This window comes from Kogia breviceps, chromosome 11 (genome assembly GCF_026419965.1).
Source record: "Kogia breviceps isolate mKogBre1 chromosome 11, mKogBre1 haplotype 1, whole genome shotgun sequence".
NCBI classification, from domain to species: domain Eukaryota; kingdom Metazoa; phylum Chordata; class Mammalia; order Artiodactyla; family Physeteridae; genus Kogia; species Kogia breviceps.
In genome coordinates this window covers 65375582-65397249 of record NC_081320.1, presented here as the reverse complement: position 1 = coordinate 65397249, position 21668 = coordinate 65375582, and the positions used below count along the sequence as shown (strand labels likewise).

The window sequence follows — 21668 nt, the reverse complement described above, 5'->3', positions numbered from 1 at the left end:
AGTGGGTGGTCAAGGACCCATCCCAGGGAGATGGGTAGGCTTCGGGAATTAGTACTGCGTGTGAGCCAAGGTCCAAGTCCCTGACAAATGCGCCAAAGTCCCATTGGACTTCACTTATAAAGCACACATGCAAAAATAAAATTAAGAATTTCCAGACAGTGGCTATAGAGCATTAGACCCCAAGTGCTGGGTTCTTCTGACATGGAGCTCTGTGTGACTACACTCACTATACACCCATGAAATTGACCCTCTACACATGAAAAAGAGTTCTAGATCTTATTAAATAACATAAGAACAAGAAGCTGAGACAAAAGAAGAAAAACAAACTTCACATACATATTAAAGAGCTTTAGAACACCCAGACCCATAGGTCAAGAATACCATTCACATCTCGGTTGGAGGACGAGCTAAAGAGCAGATATCTCTACTCTCTTCAGCCCAGACTGCAGAACTGACAAGAAGCTGTAGTATGTATAGATAAATTGGAAATAGGTTGCTAAGCACTAAGTCAGCCTTTATTCCAAAGTATAATGCCTTTAGCTAGTCAAAGGGTATTTCATGAAGAAAGACTAATACCAGAGCAAAAAAGAGAAGGAGATGTTACTGGTTTCCTTTGTCTTAATAACTCATGCTTTTATAGCTTAGAAGTTCAACATGAGCTTCACTTCCTAGAGGCTTATATAAAGAACTTCCTGTTGGCACTGGCTCCAAACAAGGCCTTTCGTATTTCTGGCATCTTTTGCCAGGATAAGAGATCCAGTCGACTTTCCAGAGTATTGGAAACCATTATTCTCTGATCACCACTGTAAACCTCCACACCTCCAGCCACATCCGTAGCCAGTTGCACTTCTCTGTCAACTTGGACTTCCACACATTTGTGGGTGACTGTCATGTATTGAGGGATGGCTTTTTGCACTGCAGCCTCCACCAGGAGGAGGTCCTGTGGCCTGCAGCGTACAATCACCACAGGCTCCAGCAGTCGAAGCATACCCTGGAGCACTAGTTTATCCAGCAGCCCCTGGTAAAATTCTGGGTCTGCCACAATCCTGCTGAGTCTCAGCTTTGCATCATTCAGCAACTCTGAGATGAGGTCGTTTTGGGCTCTCAGGACTTTCAGCCTTGCCTGATTCCTCATGGTAGACATCTGGATTTTCTTCTGCTGCTCTATCTGCTTCTCTTTCTTCTCATAATACTCCATAATCTTCAGTCGTTGGGTTTGCACAAGGTATCCTTTCTCAATGTTGAACTCTTCCTCAGCCTTGGCATCTATTTCTTCTATCTTCTCATTGGCTTCCTGCTCAATGAAAGCCATCATGTGTTTAATCTGCTTCTGCACATTGACATCACTCAGGGCCATGGCTGCTCCTGGAAAGGGAGGTAGAGGGAGAAATGGTGGAGTCTCTGGTTCCTTTGACTTAGGGCAGAGTTTCAGGAGTGTCTCCAGAGTTCCACATTCTGAGCTGTGAAATGCATGATGGGAGGAAGGATATAGTCAGAGTCCAAAGGGAAGGATCATGGAGACCATCTATTCATGAATCATTTGACAGATGAGGAAACTGAAGCCCAGAGAGGGAAAGCAACGTGTCCAAGGTCATACCCTAGTAGAACAGAGACCAAAACCTGGGTTCTCACAGTTCCATTTCTACTACACTCACCACCTTTTTGTCATCAAATAATAATGAGATGATTTTGGCAGACCTCCAGAAGATTTCTAGTCAGCAATGGCTCAATCACAGATAGCAAGTGGAGAGAATGGAAATGCCAAATTAATACAAAAATGGAAAGTGTAGGCACATTTTGGGTCGGAGAGGGCTGGAGAGAGTCATAAGAAACTTGTGGTTAAACAGGAAGGTTGCCTTGAAGCAAAATCCAGGAAGGTTGCCTTGAAGCAAAAAGATTTTTAGAGCCTCAACTGATACAAAGAGACAGAAAACTCATAGGCAGATGGTGGTACCCTGGATAGAACTGCGAGGTGGGAGGAGTTGAAGGTAGTCTTTTAACTGGAAGTGGTTTCGAAACCTAGATGTACATATGAATCACCTGGGGGACCTTTCAGAAATACAGCTTTCCAGGCCCCACTCCAGACTACTGAATTAGAATTTCTGCCAGTAGGGTCTGGGAATCCATATCTTAAAAAGACTCCCTGGACCCTCCTATACTGTTGGTGGGAATGTAAATTGGTGCACTCACTATGGAGAACAGTATGGAGGTTCCTCAAAAAATTAAAAAGAGTTGCCACATGATTCAGCAACCCCACTCCTGGGCATATATCCAGACAAAATTATAATTTGAAAAGATACATGCACCCCTATGTTCATAGTAGCACTATTTACAACAGCCAAGACATGGAAACAACCTAAATGTCCATCGACAGATGAATGGATAAAGAAGAAGTGGTATATATATACAATGGAATATTACTCGGTCATAAAAAAAATGAAACAATGCCATTTGCATTACATGGATGGACTTAGAGATTATTGCACTAAATGAAGTAAGTCAGAAAGAGAAAGACAAATACCATACGATATCACTTATATGTGGAATCTAAAATATGACACAAATGAACTTATCTACAAAAAAGAAACAGACTCACAGACATAGAGAACAGACTTGTGTTGCCAAGGGGTAGGGGGTGTGGGGGAGGGTTGGATTGGGAGTTTGGGACTAGCAGATGCAAACTATTATATATAGAATGGATAAACAATATAGTCCTATTGTATAGCACAGGGAACTATATTCAATACTCTGTAATAAACCATAAAGGAAAAGAAAAAAAAAGACTCACTGGGATGCTTAATGAGCCCAGGAAAATGATATATAAAAAAAAATAAGACTAGTAATAAAGAGGTGGAAAATATTAAAAAGAACCAAACAGAAAATTTGGAGCTAAAGAATACAATAACTGAATTGAAAAATTCATTAGAGGTGTTCAACAACAGACTTGATTATGGAGAAGAAATAAACAGCAAACTCGAAGACAGGCCATTTGAAATTATCTATTATTGTTGAAGAAGCAAATTTTTTTTTTAAGTGAAGAAAGCCTAAGAGACATACGGAATACCATCAAGTGGATTAATATATGTATTACGGGAGCCCCAGAAGGTGAAGAGACAGAAAGAAAGGAGCAGAAAGCTTATTTGAAGAAATAATGGCTCCAAACTCCCCAAGTCTGAGGAAGGAAATAGACATCCAGATTCACAAACAAAAATGAGAAAGGAATCAAATCATGTCACTAAAACAAATCAGTGAAACACAAAGACATCAAGAGAGGGGCAAAAAAAGCTACAAAACAGACAGAAAACAATGAACAAAATGACAATAGCACATCCTTCTTTATAAGTAACTATTTTAAATGTAAATTAAACTCCCTAATCAAAAGCTATAGAGTGGCTGAATAAATTAAAACCAAAACAAGATCCAATTATATGCTGTCTACAGGAGACTCACTTTAGGTTTAAGAACACACATAGGCTGAAAGTGAAAGGATGGAGAAAGATATTCTGTGCTAATGGTAACCAAAAGAGAGCAGGAGTGGCCATACTTATATAAAATATATTTTAAGTCAAAAACTGTCATAAAAGTAAAAGAAGGACATTTAATAATGATAAAAAGGTCAATTCACTAAGAAGATATAGTAGCTATAGATTTATATGCACCCAACATCAGAGTACCCAAATATATAAAGTAAACATTAACAGAACTGAAGGGAGTAATAGTCAGGAACACAGTAATATTAAGAGATGTCAATATCTCACTTCCAATAATGAATAAACTATCCAGAGAGAAGATCAATAAGGAAACACAGGACTTTAACAATGATGTAGATCAAACAGACCTAACAGACAACATAGCAAAATATTCCACCAACGGCAGCAAAACACACATTTTTCTCAAGCACAGTTTTAACACTCTCCAGCATGGATTACATGTTAGGTCACAAACAAAGCCTTAACAAACTTAAGAAGACTGAAATCATACCAAGTATCTTTTCTAACCACAATGCAATTATGCTAGAAATCAGTAGCAGAAGGAAAAATGGAAAACATAAATATGTAGAAATTAAACAACATGCTCTTGAACAACCAATGGATCAAAGAAGATATCTAAAGGGAAATTAGAAAATATCTTGAGACAAACAAAAATGAAATACACATACCAAAACTTGGGATGCAGCAAAAGCGGTACTAAGAAAAGTTTATAGCTGTAAAAGCCTACATCTAAAAAGAAAGATTTCAAATAAGCAACTTAAGTTTATACATTAAGGAACTAGGAAAAGAAAAACTAAGCCCAAAGTTAGCAGAAGGAAGGAAATAATAAAAATTAGGGCAGAAATAAATGAAATAGAAAAATGGAAAAAAATCAATGAAACTAACAGCTTTTGAAAAGATAAAACTGACAACCTTTAGCTAGACTAAGAAAAAAAGAAGACTCAAATATATAAAATCAGAAATGAAAAAGGAGGCATTATATTGATGCCACAGAAATAAAAAGCATTATAAGAGATTACTCTGAACAACCATACACCAACAAATTGGAAAAGCTAAAAGAAATGGATAAATTCCTAGAAACATACCATCTACCAAGGCTGAACCATGCAGAAATAGAAAATCTGAACATATCTGTAACTAGTAAGGAGATTGAACCAGTAATCAAAACCTCCCAACCAGAAAAAAAAAGCCCAAGACCAGATAGCTTCAAAGGAGAATTCTACAAAAATTTTTTAAAAAATTAATGCCAACTCCTGAAAACTCTTCCAAAAAACTGAAGAGGAGGGAACCCTTTCAAATTCATTTTAAGAGGTCAGCATTACCCTGATACCAAAGCCAGAGAAACACTACAAGAAAAGAAAACTGCAAGCCAATATCCCTGATGAACACAGATGCAAAAATCTCAACAAAATATTAGCAAACTGAATTCAATAGCACATTAAAAGAATTATACACCGTGACCAAGTGGGATTTATCCCTGAAATGCAAGGATGGTTCAACATACAAAAATCAATCAATGCGATACATCACATTAACAGAAAGAAAGATAAAATCACATGATCATCTCAGTAGATGCAGAAAAGGCATTTGACAAAATTAAACACCCTTTCATGATTAAAAAAATACTAAACGAGCTAGGAATAGAAGGAAATTACCTCTATATAATGCAGGTCATATATGAAAAGTGCACAGCTAACGTCATTCATACACAACAGTGAAAAACTGAAAGCTTTTCTTCTAACATCAGGAATAAATTTAACCAAGGAAGCTAAATATTTGAACACTAAAAACTACAAATCACTGCTGAAAGAATTTAAAGACACAAATAAATGGAAAGACATCCCATGCTCATGGATTAGAAGACTTAATACTGTTCATACTACTCAAAGTGATCTACAAATTCAGTGGTATTCCTATCAAAGTCTCAACAGCATTTTTTGAAGAAATAGAAAAAAAAATCCTAAAATTCATGTGAAACAACAAAGTACCCTGAATAGCAAAAACAATCTTGAAAGAGAACAAAGCTGGAGGCTTCACACTCCTAACTTCAAAATATATTACAAGCCTACAGTAATCGTAACAGCATAGTATTAGCAGACAGTTAGACCAATATAATAGAATAGAGATCCTAGAAATAAACCCACACAAATACAGTAAAATAATCTTCAAACAAGGTTGCCAAGATTACACAATGGGAATAGTCTCTTCAACAAATGGTACTAGGAAAACTAAATATCTCATGCTAAAGAATGAAATTGGACCCTCATCTTACATCATATACAGAAATCAACTCAAAATGGATTAAAGATTCCCATATGATCCAACAATCTCACTTCTGGATATTTATCCAAAAGAACTGAAAACAGGATCTCAAAGAGATATTTGCATTCCCATGTTCATTGGAGCTTTATTCACAATAACCAAGAGGTGGAAACAACCTAAATGTCTATTGATGATTGAATGGATAAAGAAAATGTTGTATATACATTGAATGAAATATTATTTTGCCTTAAATATGACAAGGAAATCCTGTCATATACTACATAATGGATGAAACTTGAGGACATTATTATGCTAAGTGAAATAAGCCAGTCACAGGAAAAATATTGCATGATTACACTTAAACGAGGTATCTAAAGTAGTCAAATTCATAGGAGCAGAAAGTAGAATGATGGTTGCCAGGGGCCAGGTGGAGGGGAATTAGAAAGTTGTGTTTAATGGGTATAAAGTTTCAATCATGCAAGGTGAAAAAGAGATCTGCTGTACAACAATGTGCATACCGTTAATACTGTACTGTACACTTAAAATTTTGTTAAGAGGGTAGATTTCATGTTATGTATATTTTACAATTAAGAAAAGAAAAAAAGAATGCTGTCCCAGAAAGATGCACCATTCACCAAGCTTGGTGGAAAAACAACCCTGTGTTTGTCAAAGACCAAGACTTCGGGTTCAACCTTACAAACTGTCATTGGAAGTTAAAAAGAAAATGATTTAGCCCACCCATTTCCCACTATTTTAGGATGTAATTTTTCTTAAACTGCACTTTTGTAAACAGAGCAAAACATTCTCCGCTCCTAAATAAGACAAGTCCATTAAATATGTTTTTTAAAAAAGGGCTCTCTGGGTAACCCTGCTAATCACCAGCTTTGGAAGCCACCATGAATGAAAGCAGAGAGAGTAAGAGATGCAGGAAGCCCCAGGTTAAGTGTGTAAAGGAAAAAAACTTACCAGAAAAATCCTTACCAGTCCCCTGCCAAGGGCCAGCCTTTGCTCTGGCGCCGGGTGTCTGTAGGCGGAATGTGGAACTTGGAACACGCACTGGAACCTGGCACTGTTGCTTCCTTCTTTCTGCAGACCCTCACAGTTTGACCAGGCAGCTTGAATCCAAACAGCCAGACTGTCACTGGGGAAGGCGGGCCAAACCAGCCGAAAGGAGGCCAAGAGGAATTTCCTTGGCACAGAGGCCTCAGCTGGGGGCTATGCTTGCATGCCCAGAATCTCAACTAAGTTGGCACGTGGTGGGCTTCAGCTCTGGGGTGGGCTCACCTTAACCAAGCTGTCAGAAACAGGTACGTATGTGAACCCAGGCAGCCCGTTTATTAAGTTACTAGTGAAAAATACAGCTGTCATGTTGGCAGGTCATGGCCCTCCTTTCCTGTATGTGAGTCACATGGGAAGCCAAATCCAAAGGTTGTTTTAGTGAGAAACCAGAGCAAGCAAAACTTACCAGACAGTCTTTAAGAATGCCACACCAGCCACGGGGCTGGCATGCTCTGGTCCTTCAGGGAGGACATCCTCTCCAAGCCCAGACAGGGCTTAAGGAGGCATCGCCGGCTTCCACAGTATATTCGCTGGAGTAAGACTGCTGGAATTCAGATCCTACTTCTGCACTTAACATTTGTATGACTTTGGGAAAGCAGCTCATGCCTTGAAGCCTCAGTTTCTCCATCCGTAAAATGGAAATAATAATAGCATGCACATCATAGTATTGTGAGGCTTAAATGAAAGAGGTGAATGTTTAGCATCCTGCTAAGCACAAAGTTAATCTTCACACTTGGTAGTTACTGTCATCATCAGCATCACTAGTACTACCACTACTATATTATTACTAGCTCTCCTCCTCCGCTTTAAGCCTCATCACAGTCACTCTTTGTGTGTACAGAGTACTTATGACTGATATGATTTCCACTCCCTAAAATAAGTGGAAACACATCCTAGTCTTGCTTCCTTATATTAAAATTAGTAACCCTGCATGGAGTTTGGGAACCTCCCAGCACTTCATGGCACATTCACCCACGGTCTCAGGTGGCCAGCCATATCCTTGGTGATGGTAGGAGAAGTCCTGGAATTCCAGGCCTCTGGGGCTGAGGCTGGGGTAGAGCCATCCCACAGCCTGTCACCGTCTCTGAATCCGCAGTCCTGAGTTCTCATGCTTCTTCTGTGACTCTGACTTCTACTCAGTCTATCAGTGCCGGGACTTGAAGACAGCTGCAGGGTGGGGTAGGGCTAAAGATCAGGAATTGAGCAAGTTAAGTGTCTCTGCAGGAACTCGGGTGCCCAAGTAATGTGTCTGGCAGATGTAACTTCCAGCCTGTCTGGGATGGGGATTATAAGCCCACTTGAGCCTGTGGCTTGAATAAAACAACAAAACGAACTAAGAAATATGAAACACACATGTCTGCTCTTGCACGAGGGCACAGGATTCTCCATTCAGATAGGGCAGGCTTGCACTGTAAGTGGCATCCACCCTGCCCATGTTTGGGGCTGGGGGCAGATCTAGAGCTCTCCAAGACAGGCTTACTCCCATAAACTATTCAGTACTAGGGTTTCTTCATTGCCCCCCAGACACATCAGGCTCAGTCCTACCTAACAGCTCTTGATCATACAGTTCTCTCGGCTACAATGCCTTCCTCTGCTTCTCTCCACTTACCTAAATCCCACCTACATCTTCAGCCCAGTTTGAGCCCCACTACCTCCTTGACCTCTGGACTCCTCCTCAAAATGACATCACATGACCTATTTTCCAGGTATAATTCAGAGCTGGATTCGGAGTCTTCTGATGCTCTAGTTACTTTCCTTCCTCCAGGAAATTCCTTGAGGACAAGAATCTCTTTCTCTAGCAGGGGCTGGATGCAGACAGGCACTGGTTAAACATGAATTGATTGGATTAAGGCCCTGAGGCTGGGTCGGGGGGATTACTTTCTTTTTTCTTGTGAAATGTAACACACATTCAGAAAAGTGTATGGCTTAATGAATTATTTTGAGGCAAATATCCTGTAACTAGCACCCGGGTCAAGCAGCAGGACATTGCCAGCATCCCCAGAAACCCCTTCTTATGACCTTAGGGAAGAAGACATTTCAAAACTGATGATTTTGTATTTGTAGGCATAAGAGGCATTCTTAGAGGAAGTGTGGGCTGGGAAATCTCTCTTCCCCAGCCTCACCTGTGTGATCCGGTGTGCACCTTGGGAATCCTCATCACCATTAGAGGGAGGAAGGGGTGGCAGGTGTGCTTGGTGGGCAAAATGTGTCTGTCACCCTGGAGCCCTGCCCAGACCCTGAAGCAACTGTTCCTCATTCTAACTGGGATTTGTAAGTAAGTCTGAGGGCGGATGTGTCTGGGTGTGGGCTCCGTAACCCTGGCTGAAAGAGAAGCAGCACCAAACCAGGGCCTCCAGACTTAGAGGTTACAGCGTGAGGAAGGGAAGGGGCTTTCCAGAGCTTGGAGCATGGGGCAACTTGCAGGGCCCAGGAAGTGGGCGAGGAAATTTAGAATACTAAATTTAATCACTAAACATGTGGGAAGGGGGACTTCCCTGATGGAGCAGTGGTTAAGACTCCAAGCTCCCAATGCAGGAGGCCAGGGTTTGATCCCTGGTCAGGGAACTAGATCCCACATGCATGCCACAACTAAGAGTTCTCATGCCACGACTAAGGAGCTGGCGAGCCACAAATAAGAAGCCTGCAAGCCGCAATTAAGTAGCCCACCTGCTGCAACTAAGGAGCCCACATGCCACAACTAAGAAGCCAGCAAGCCACAACTAAGGAACACACATGCCGCAACTAAGGAGCACACATGCCACAACTAAGGAGCCTGAGAGTCACAACTAAGGAGCCCACCTGCCGCAACCAAATAAATAAATAAAATATTTATAAATAAATAAATAAATGTGTGGGAAGGGGGCATTCCCTTTTCTGTCTTTCAACAAATATTTGTTGAACATCTACCACGTGCCAGGCACTGTGTAGGCACTGGAGATAGAGAACAAGCAGACACCAGCCCACCTCCCAAGCCTGACTCATGAGGGAGATGAACAGGTAAACAGGAAATCACACTACAGTGTGATCTGTTAGGAATCAGCAGTTCCAAGAAAGCTAAGCAAATGAAGGGACCCAATCCCTAAAAGCCCCTCCCAAGCTCACCATGGGCTCTTTTATAATGAACTGCTCTGCAACCAGGCAGACCATGTAGTGGGTGGTTTGAGACACACCATTAGTGACCACACATGTTTTAACTGGAGGCAGGTCACCTGGAAAAGGTTAGCCAGTAGACAGTACTCATGAAGGAGAATTTATCCAAATAGGCAAGAATCGATCAAGCTGTGATGGATACCTGACTCGAAGCAATGCCTTGGGGTTTCCAGAGAGGAGTTTGGTTCAGAAATATGGAAAGGTACCTGCACCCAACATGGGATGGGATAAAAGCCAGGACAGCACACAGACTGTGTGGCCGCAGGCTTCAGCTGAAGGAGTCGTCCTCTGAGCAAGGGGTCAAGCTGGGAGGGAGAAGTACAGATGGGCACTGAAGAACAAACAATTCTGAGAAGCAGGAAGAGAGAGTGAGATCGTCTAGACAGGGAGAACACTGTGGGCAGAGACACCGTGCTGGGAACGTGTAGGAGGTCTGAGTGCAGAGAACAGATTGGTGTGGCAGCAGCAGACAGGCCTGCAGTGGCCGTGGGAGTGAGTGAGTCTAGAAAGATGGAGTTCAACTGGGGAAGGTTTGAAATGTCAGACTGAGAGCTGGGACATTAGGCTAAGGAGCCTTATCAAAGGCTTCTCGGTAGGGCTGTAACTTGGCCTTACCTGGGTTTAGAAAGATTAGCCTGGTGGTGGTGGAGGCAGGAAAGCCTGGCTGTAAGTAAATGCCAGGTCGAGACTGCATGGATGAGGGCTTGGACATGAACATGAGATGGAAGGAGATGTGGTACAAGAGCCGGCAGGTTTGATGACTCAGGGACTGGCCCTGGCAGCACCTGCTGCAGCTCCACCCACAGGGCTGAGCAGCTCAGCTCAGCGTGAAGATGTGGGAAAGCGGGTGTGATGCACCCTGCTCCCTCCGGAGCCAGGTGGGGGCAGAGAAAGCAGCAGCCAGAGAGTTCATTGGGTCTGAAACTAAAAGGAGACACCCAGAGCGGAAATCAGAGAAGTGTCCACAAAGCTTTATCTCTGCTTCAGTTGCTGACAACTAAGGGGCCACATACAGTTTTAATCTAAGAACTCCATCCCAGTGGCAAAGCAGGCTTTCGTTGGGGCTGGAGAAAGCTAATGCCCACTAGAGCCAGGCAGGGTCAGAAACATTTCTCCCCAAATAATTTACATGAAGAATTCACAACTTAGGGCTTCCCTGGTGGCGCAGTAGTTAAGAATCCACCTGCCAATGCAGGGGACACCGGTTTGATCCCTGGTCCAGGAAGATCCCACATGCCGCGGAGCAACTAAGCCCGTGCGCCACAAGTACTGAGCTTGTGCTCTAGAGCCCGCAAGCCACAATTACTGAGCCAACGTGCCACAACTACTGAAGCCCGCGTGCCTAGAGCCTGTGCTCCACAACAAGAGGCCACTGCAATGAGAAGCCCGCGCACTGCAATGGAGAGTAGCCCCCGCTCGCCACAATTAGAGAAAGGCCGCGCACAGCAACGAAGACCCAACGCAGCCAAAAATAAATAAAATAAACAAATTTATATATATAAAGAAAGAATTCACAACTTGATTTCTCCTTTTCAAACATCTGCAGGAAGGTTACTTCAAAGGAATCAAGTTCCCCCCAAGAGCAATTTGCCACAAAGTTGCATAGCTAAAGGTTTTCAGTGGTGGTTCCCCCCACCTGCAAAAAAAAAGGCCCTTCTGTTTCATCCCTGCCTAAAGGACCCAGGCTTCTGCTGTCTTTTGGAAATGGGGACTTGGGGGGCACAAGATCTGATATTTTAGAGAAGCCGGAAATCCCATTTGAAAAGTAAAATCCATTTATCTTTTTTCTTTGTCTTATTGTGGTAAAACATAAGTTTTTATCATTTTAACCACTAAGTAATGTTCAGTGGCATTAAATATATTCACATTGTTGTGCAACGGACACCACCAATCATCTCCAGAACTCCGTAGCCATCAAACACTAACCCCCATTCCCTCCTCCCCCTAGTCCCTGGCAACCACCATGCTACTTTGTGTCTATGAATTTGATTATTCTAGGAACCTCATATACGTGGAATCACTTAATATTTGTCCTTTGTGACTGACTTATTTCGCTTAGCATAATGTCTTCAAGATTCATCCATGTCATAGCACTTGTCAGAATTTCCTTCCTTTATAAGGCTGAATAACACTCCATTGTATGTACATATCACATTTTGTTCAGTCATCAATGGACATTTGGGTTGCTTCCACCTTTTGGCTATTGTGAATAACATTCCTCTGAATGTGGGTATACAAATATCTGTTCAAGTCTCTGCTTTCAATTCTTTGGGGTACTTACCTAGAAGTGGAATTGCTGGATCATACGGCAATGCTGTTTACTTTTTTGAGGAAACTGCCATACCATTTTCCCCAGTGGCTGCACCATTTATAATCTCACCAGCAATGCAACAAGGGTTCCAATTTCTTCACATTCTCACCAATTTTTGTTATTTTCTGGTTTTGTGATAACTGCTTTCCTAATGGGTGTGCGGTGGTCCTTATTATAGTTTTGATTTGCATTTTCCTAATGATTAGTGATGTTGAACATCTTTTCATATGCTTATTGGGCATTTACATATTTTCTTTGGAGAAATGTCTATTCAGGCCTTTTGCCCATTTTAAAAATCAGGTTTTTTTTTGTTGTTTAGTTGTAGGAGTTCTTACAACTTTGTGGTCCTGAGCACTCAACTCCAGCTGCCAGACAGGTAGCCACTCAGCAGAGCCCCTAGAGCAGGGTTTTTCAATGTGTGGGCCATGAAACAAAATGGAATAGAAGACCCAGAGTTCATTACAGGTAGTAAGTTTAATCGTTGTTCTGTCAAACCTTTGTTAAATGTATGATATATACGTACATACATATTCTGGTTCACAATGAAAATGTATGGGTTACTGTGATTTGCCGTACAAAACATTTGGAAAACAGTGACTTCATGTTAATTGAATCCACCCTCCTTAGAAAACAACCATCGTTACTCAAGCAGACCCTTGGAAATTCTCCCACAATCGATTTATCAAAGTATTCGTCCCCAAAAACAGGCCTCTTTTAAGGTGGGGATGGGGGTAGGTGACAGTGGTCTGAGATTCTGGCTACAAGATGTATAAGCAGCTTATTGGCTAATATCTATTGTGTCCCATGGGCTGGTTGGTCACAGGATATCATGGGATGGTAACCAAGGGTGGGAACCAGGCTGCCCCTGAAGTAGGAGGCCTCTCTCTGGCTTGGATGCCCCCATGGGCCATAGCTGGTGTCATGAGAAGTGCGCTGGACGGAGCATGAAAGGTAAAAGTTTCGGTCCTGATGTCACTCACAGGCTGGGTGATCTGGATAAAGGTTCACAATCTGCCTGAATTCCATCTGGATAAAGACACAAAGCCTCATCTGTTTACAGAAGGGTGTTAATGAGGAATTTTGTGAAAGCCAAATGATGTGAGGAGTGAAGAAGCTTTGTAAAGTGCTAGGTGAACCGTCAGAGATCCTCATTCACAAAACACCACCCCAGTCATCCTGTCCTTCCGAGAACTGCACTCCCAAGCTGCCTGTGGGGTGGTAGATGCAGGCCAGCAGTCACCCCAGGGGCCAGAGGGTGGGTTTGAAGTCAGCGAGGAGCCCCAGGACACAAGCCCTTCAGAGGGAGCTGGCTGGCCAAGCCTCCAGCCTCTGAGCCAGAGTCAGGGACAGGCCCGAGAGAGCAGATTCTCTGCTTGTTCAGGACATCAGGAGCAACGTTTGGTACCCGTCCTCAGATCAGGGGATGCATTCAGATGCCAAACGCTCGTTTAGTATTGACTTAAATCTCACTGTGATAGGTCCTCACTGGCTTCACTCCTGCAGAGAGACACAGCTCAACCCCAGACGCAGGGAAGGTACTGGTTTGCAAGGAGGAGAGTGTATCCACCCAACTCTGTCCCTCACCATGCATAGTGACTTCCACAATGACCTGGTTGGGAAAAGTGCTATTTCTGACCCCCTCTGCACTCATCTTAACACTTCACCCAGAGTCTAGTACATAGCAGTAGCATTAAGCATTATTAGTTGGACCCACGGATGAACGGATGGGTAGTGAGGAAAGAGTCTCCCGTATAGACTGTCACAATCCTAGGGATTTGTAACTCTCTTTCAGATGAGGAGAGGAATATGAAGATGGAAGAGGTGCTGCAGTGGCCTGCCACAAGGGGGACACCTCCTCCTGTCCCACCCACATTCCTGCAACACAGAGCTCAATAAGAATTTTTAAAATCTAATTTATTTAAATGAATTTGCCCAGTGTCCTCTGGTTGAGACTATTCTACTCAGAGAGGTGATTGGAAGGCCCAGGCAAGGCTCTCACAATCTTAACCTATACCCCACTCAGGGATGACACTCGACATAATTAACAACTAACCAACCAGAATAGTCCTGCCTCTGCTGGAACAGGGTCTTGAAGGCCTCCCTCCGTCTCTGCGGGGGACGTTACCCTTTAGCTGTTGAATCAGAAAGTCAGAGGGAGCCAGGGAAAGGCCTAGGTTGACTGGAGCATGGTGGGGGTAGAGGTTGGTTCAGGGTAGGAAGCATTTACCAACCAACATAAAATTATTTCAGGGACTTCCCTGGTGGTGCAGTGATTAAGAATCCACCTGCCAATGCAGGGGACATGGGTTTGAGCTCTGGTCCGGGAAGCTCCCACATGCCACGGAGCAACTAAGCCCATGCACCACAAGTACTGAGCCTATGCTCTAGAGCCCACGAGCCACAACTACTGAGCCCGTGTGCCACAACTACCGAAGCCCACACACCTAGAGCCTGTGCTCCACAACAAGAGAAACCACCCTAATGAGAAGCCCATGCACAGCAATGAAGACCCAATGCAGCCAAAAATAAAAATTAATTAATTAAAAAATATATATTTCACTATCGTTGTAAAGGGGTTGAGAGTCCTGCCCCAATGACATCTGCTGGAAATTCCTATCTTTAACTGAAGTTCTCAGGAATGTAGAGTTTAGGATACATCTATGGTGTTTTTTGTTTTGTTTTATTCCATTAGTCTTTTTCTCTTTAGTTTGGATACTGCTATGTCTTCAATGTCACAGGTACTTTCTTCTACTGTGTCCAATCAGCTGTTAAGCTCAGTCAGTGAATTTTTCATTTCAGGTATTGTATTCTTAAACTCTAGAAGTTTGATTTGGTTCCTTTTTTAAAAAACAAAATTTTATTTATTTATTTTTGGCTGCATTGGGTCTTCGTTGCTGCGCACAGGCTTTCTCTAGTTGCGGCGAGCGAGGGCTACACTTCTTTGGGTTGTGCAGGCTTCTCATTGCAGTGGCTTCTCTTGTGTCCCCTGCATTGGCAGGCAGATTCTTAACCACTGCACCACCAGGGAAGCCCTTGGTTCCTTTTTATATCTTCCATTTCCTTCCTCCCCATGTTCACATTTTCCTTTAAATCTTTGGGTTTATTTCTAATTCCTTTTTAAGTCTTTGCCTGCTAATTCCATTACCTCTGTCATTTCTGGGTTTGTTTCTATTGACTGATTTTTCTGGTTACAGTTCTCTATTCTTTACATACCTAGTGATTCTTGACCTTCTGAAATTTATGTTGTTTAATGTCTTTATTTTGCTGTTGTCCTTAAAAAAATGATGAAATTTGTTTTGCTCAGCAGTTATCATAATAGTGGATAAACTCATTCTATATGAGGCTTGGGGGTCTAGAATTGCTTTTACTTCAGGGCTAATTTAGCCCTTCTACTAATGCATAACCCTTCCAGAGTTTCTACTGATTTCTCTGGACATTCAATAGGTCTCTTCACATTGGCTGGTTGAAACTCAAACATCCCCCAGCCCTGTGTGAGCCCTGGGAACCAATCAGCTCATGTTCCCTGGCAGTTCTTTGCCTACCATGGTGGAGTTTCACTCTATGCATGAGCAACTTAGTATCAGCAACAGACTCAAGAGGACACTCCCTCCTCTCTGGTACTCAGCCTCGAAAAGTCTCCTCAGCTATCGCCTCAGCTGTCTCTTCGACTCAGCAAGACCACTATGGTCAACTTTGGTTCCCCCTTACTGTGCTACAATTCAGAAAGTACTTCAGCAGAAAGGGTAGTAGTAGAGCTTGCCTCATTTGTTCCTTTCTTTCAGGAATCACAGTCCTGTGCTATGTTCAATATCTGAAAACAGTGATTTTATATATTTTGTGCAAGTTTTGAATTGCTTACATTAGGACGGTATATAGGTTGAACGTGTCCCCGCAAAATTCATATGTTGGAACCTAATGCCCAAAGTAATGGTCTTAGTAGGGGTCTTTGAGAGGTGAGTAGGTCATGAGGGTAGAGCCCTCATGAGTGGGATTAGCACCCCTATAAAAGAGGCCCAACAGAGTCCCTTTGCCCCTTCTGCCATGTCTGCAACCCAGAAGAGGGCCCTCCCCAACCATGCTGGTACCCTGATCCTGGATTTCCATCCCCCAGAACTATGAAAAACAAATTTCTGTTGTTTATTAGCTACCCAGTATGTGGCATTTTGTTATAGCAGCCCGAATGGACTAAGACAGAGGTTGGTCTGGTAGAAGTGGGAATCTCTGCTCCCACTGCATGAAGCACATTCAATATAGCGATCCACTCCTCCAACCTCTTCTCAAGAGGCTGCGGTGCAAGGAACAGAAGCTGTCGGTGGCTAACTGAACAGAAAAGGAACCTCCAAGGATCATGCATAGCACACAAGATGGTGGGCAGGCTAGAAAAAGCTGCTCAAGACTCTTTACAGGAACCACGCCCAACATACGCCTCAGGACCTGCTCTGATGAGAAAATCACTTCTGGTATCATTGCTGCCACCAAATTCTAGATAGTCAGTGTGTACAGCGTCACTTCTGCACCAGGAACTCAGTTACACCACAACCAACACCACCACCCACCCTATGTGCCACTTCCTGTGTGTAGTACTGAGTTGTGTACCCAACACTAAAGCTGCAACCTCCAGAAAGTGTGTCCTGTATTTAACTCTAGTCACTTTAGCTCTTGAGTCTGACAGTGAAAGCAAGAGTCTGTAACTTTCGGCTTCCATAAGGGGTGATCTTTTCTTCCTACCATGACTTACAAAGTGGAAGATTTCCCAAATTCAAAATGTGCTTATAATACTCAGTGACCACAACATCCACTATGCAAGAACAATCATAAATGAGTCTTGGATGGTTTTCTGGCACTCTTAGTACTGAAGCCTGGAATAAAATCATTAATTTCATTTCTGGAAGAGGGATCTATGATCCAGCCTCCTTTGGACCTTATAAGAGGTGGTCACTCCCAGATCATATGAGTATTCTGCACCAGCAACCTCTAAAGAAGCGTCCTTTTCATGATTCAGCAATGGTGGCAATGCCATCAGGTATAATGACTGGTCTCCTGACCTAGGCTGCAGCAAAAGATAGTGAGAAATGAAGATCGGAAAACATTATTAAAGATGCTTGAGCCCAAATTCTCAGAGGCTGGGGTTTACTTCTGAGTTCCTGGTATGTAATGGACTAGAAAAAAGAGATCTAGATGCATTCTAGAAACATAACTAGAAATGAAAAACCAGTGAGCCAGATTTATTGGATTTTTTAATCATTCTGATCATTAGGAACCACTGACCTTTAAGAAATTGCTGCAATGTTTAAGCCATTAGTATCTTAGCTAAAAAATTGTGCAATGTATATTACATCTGAGCCCTAAGAGAAAAGGATGCAGATGGGAGGTTTTAGCGGTGGGAAGGAAAAGAGGAATAGGTATGGCACATAGCATGATGCTATGAAGGTGGGACAGGTGGAATCTGGGAAGCAAGAGAGCCCTGGGGAATGAAGAGTCTGTAGTCTGAAAAGAGAAAAGAAGCATGTATGCAGAAATGAAGCATAAAAGAGCAGAGGGCACAGGGTAAAAGGACGATAACCACTCTATCTCCTTACCAGTAACTAAGAAGGAAATTTGAAGGGGGAAAAGTGTACCTACTATCAGCCAAGAATTAGGGATTCACACCAAGCGTGGATTCATGTACTGACAACCAACTAACTGAAATTTGAAACAAATCATAGATTTGACTTAGATCCTTCTCACTTCCTTCTTCCCTTGAAATCTGTTTTTCCTAAAGTTCTTTATTTGTAGTATAGTTTGGGGAGGCCTAGAAACTTTGACTGGTGGGCAACAATCCAGATGTAATAGATATTGCTGGTTGCCTCCCCAGCATACATTCCCCCCCCCCGCCCCCATGCCTGCTGCCCGGCTGTGCAGGAACCATAGAATCTAAGTGGGATTAAAATCCTGGCCTTGGGGTGGGCTCTGATAGGCCTAATCAGGATAGTCCCAATCCCTTGTCACAGTGATGGTTTCAGGGATGGGCCAGTAGCCTAGGCCTAAGGCAACGAGCATCTGACATTCTGCTGGCCACCATGATGAACTCAGCTAATCTGATCAGAGGAAGTCCAAGACTTCTGTGCAATCAGTGAGTCAAGAGAAGCTCTTTCTCCTCCTGGGCAGTGTGGTGGATGGGTGGTAATGCCTGGACCTGGTACAACCATTTTGTTTTCAAGAGAGAAAGCAACCTAAGTAGGAAGTTGGCCCAAAGAGAAGAGAAAAATTGAGAGAAGTGAAGAAAAAAATAGATCCAGAGTTTTGGTCAAGCCATGCCCGAAGCTTGAACTACTTCTGTATGTTTCAGTCAAAGAAGTCCATATACTCCCTTTGCTGTTGAAGCCAGTTTGGGTTGAGTTTCCTATTACTTGCAACCCAAAGCATCATGACACCAGATGATCCATTGGAATCCAGTTTTCCATTTTGGGGGTGAATGTGAGGGAACACAAACAAAATGACAGAAACTTAATGTCCTTCTGGAGATCTACTCTCAGCTTGATTTAGGCAGTTGGTCTCATGGTTAGGCACCAAGAAGAGATGGGAAAGTTTTTAAAAGTAAGGAAGAAAACTAAAATAAGGAGGATAAAAACAGAGGAGATTGAAAAGGAATGGAGAGAAGGAATACATCAATGGACTCATATGTCAATGGATAATGCCTCAGAGGTATCCCAGCCCTTCCCCATGCTGTGTTACCAAGCCCTGTGGACTTGGTCATCTAAATATCCTGCTAGGGACTTCCCTGGTGGCTCAGCGATTAAGAATCCACCTGCCAATGCAGGGGACACGGGTTCGAGCCCTGGTCTGGGAAGATCTCACATGCCACAGAGCAACTAAGCCTGTGTGCCACAACTACTGAGCCTGTGCTCTACAGCCTGTGAGCCACAACCACTGGAGCCCACGTGCCACAACTACTGGAGCCCACGTGCCTAGAGCCCATACTCCGCAACAAAAGAAGCCACTGCAATGAGAAGCCCACGCACCACAACAAAGAGTAGCCCCCACTCACCACAACTAGAGAAAGCCCACGTACAGCAACAAAGATCCAATGTAGCCAAAAATTAATTAATTAAAATATCCTGCTACCCATGGCCTCCTCTTCATTTTCACAGCCATGCCTGGTTCAGACCTTCATGACCTCTCTCCTCACTTTCTCTGCCTTCACTCTCATTCCCTCTAAATCCATGTTCTAACACCACTCCCAGAGTGATCTTCTCAAAAGACAGCTCTAAACTTGTAATTTCCTACTGAAAAACTTTTAATGCCTTCTTCATGTGGAACATGGGAAGTAGCATGAGCTCAGAAGACTGATCATTTTGAAAACTAGCTCTGCCACTTACCAGCTACATGACTTTGGGCAAATTTCTGAATTTCCCTGCACATCACCTATCTCAACTGTAGTGATAATACTAACATAGCAAAGATTCCTTTGGTTACCAGTGACAGAAAACCAACGTACACCCACTAGGCAAAAAGGGAGGGGGGCTTGTTAAATCAAGTGACTAACTGAAGACCAGTAGTACAACAGGGTCCCAGGGATAACCAGAAATAGGAACTCACGAATATCCTATGAGTCTCTTCCATTCTTCAAGGTTCTGGTGGAGCCCTGAATGCCCGGGTGGGGCCCTGCATGCCCTTAACGTGACTTCCAGAGGCCCATGGCCTGGCAGCATCACACAGTTCTCAATTACATACAAACCAGTTCCCCTGCACCACTAATCCTGCACTCTGTCCACCTACAAGGCTCACCATTCCCAAGAAGTTGTGTGCTGTTCCTTCTTGCTGTGGGGCAGGGCTGTCTTTCCCAGGCATTCTTATCTTACTCCTATTGGCCTCTTAAACCCCAGGCCAATGACACCCTTCTGCAAATCCTTCCTCAGCACATCTAGAGCTAGGTACTAACAGACTCCCTGCACTTCCCGAAGACTGTTCTTTATCCTCTACCACAGCACTGATCACATTATACAGTAATTATTTGTTGAGATCTGTTTGGTCCTTCCAGCTAACCCATCATTGGGCTGACCTGGGCATCCAGGATAATTCTCCCGTCTCCCTCCTACTCTACATTCAACTGGTAGAATCAGTCCAGAGCTCAAAGTACTCCTGGCAGTCAATCTTGGCTTTTCTATGGGCCAAAGGGATGAGGTCACCATCATCAATGAAGTCACCACTGCATGATTCATCTGACATCAGTTCCCCACTTGGAGTGTTCTGATATTCCCAGAGCTTCTCCCAAAGCATCCAGAACCTGGAGTCCCTTCCATTTTTCAAGGTTCTAGAGCTAATCCTCCAGCTCTCTGGATCCCTGGTAAATATCTATCTCACTGAAAAGCAGCCTGAGAACTGAGAGGCTGGAGTCCTCAATGGGGGAAGCCTCTATCCTCCAGTCCTGGGACAGACCTCATTATCCCTCAAAAAGGCCATCCCCGGGCTTCCCTGGTGGGGCAGTGGTTGAGAATCCGCCTGCCGATGCAGGGGACACGGATTCGTGCCCCAGTCCAGGAAGATCCCACATGCCAGGGAGCGGCTGGGCCTGTGAGCCATGGCCACTGAGCCTGCACGTCCGGAGCATGTGCTCCACAATGGGAGAGGCCACAAGAGTGAGAGGCCCGCGTACCACACACAAAAAAAAAAAAAAAAAAAAAAAGGCCGTCCCCATGTCTCTAGCAACTGCTTCTCCCCTGGCCCAAAGCTTTTACCAGGATCTCTCAGGACACGTTGTGAAGAGCCCTAGCGTCCTCAAAGGTAAGCCCTGATCTCACCCTTATGGATGAACTCACATTTATAGATCAGAAAGCTGAGGCCCTGAGAACAGAAGTGGCATGCTCAAAGTCACACTGCTAAGTACTGTCAGAGCCAGAGCTAAAATGCCCTCTCTAGGCTGAGTGCATCCGGTAGCTCCTTAACCTCTCCTGACAGACCCTCCTTTCAGAATTCCAGTCCCAGCAAATGCTGTCTGACGAAGTAGTCCTGTAGGCAAAGGGGGCAAGTCCTCCTTTCTTCCCCTCTAGAAGGAAGTGGCAGAGACTAGTCTTGAACCAAGATCTGACTTCAAGGCACTGAACTGCCTTCCTTAACCTGTCATTCAGTACATAAAAAATATCTTCCAGATTCACTGCATAACCTAAAGCAGCTGGCAATGTAAATACCCACACTCAGACACAAATGGAGGGGTCTGGTGAGACGTCCAGTGGGACTCCACAAGGAACTTCCAAGAATCCAGGAAGTCTTACAGGACAATGGAAATCAGATTTGGGGTTTGAGAGTTGAGGCCTGGGAAGTGTGGCGTGAGGACATAACTGAACATTTCCCAAAGTGTGTTCCAAGTCCTAGAATGCTGGAATTAGCTGGAAGCCTTTGAGATAACCACTTCACCT

General features: G+C 43.6%; 1 protein-coding gene across 5 annotated transcripts in view; it reads right to left on the bottom strand.

The window, feature by feature from the left end:
• ATP6V1E2 (ATPase H+ transporting V1 subunit E2) overlaps positions 1–21668 on the bottom strand; it is a 143960-nt gene that overhangs the window by 121235 nt on the left and 1057 nt on the right. The window contains exons 3-4 of one of the 5 annotated variants that reach the window (XM_067007647.1): positions 6720–7997; positions 263–1365 (exon numbers count right to left, since the gene is read on the bottom strand). The exons of 2 other annotated variants lie outside the window; for them this stretch is intronic. In XM_067007647.1, the coding sequence (XP_066863748.1) occupies positions 677–1357 (681 nt within the window). In that variant the 5' untranslated portion in view covers positions 1358–1365; positions 6720–7997 and the 3' untranslated portion in view covers positions 263–676. Of the gene's footprint in view, positions 1–262; positions 1366–6719; positions 7998–21668 lie in introns of those variants that run through there. 2 more of the 5 variants (XM_067007648.1, XM_059078335.2) reach the window with 2 other exon arrangements.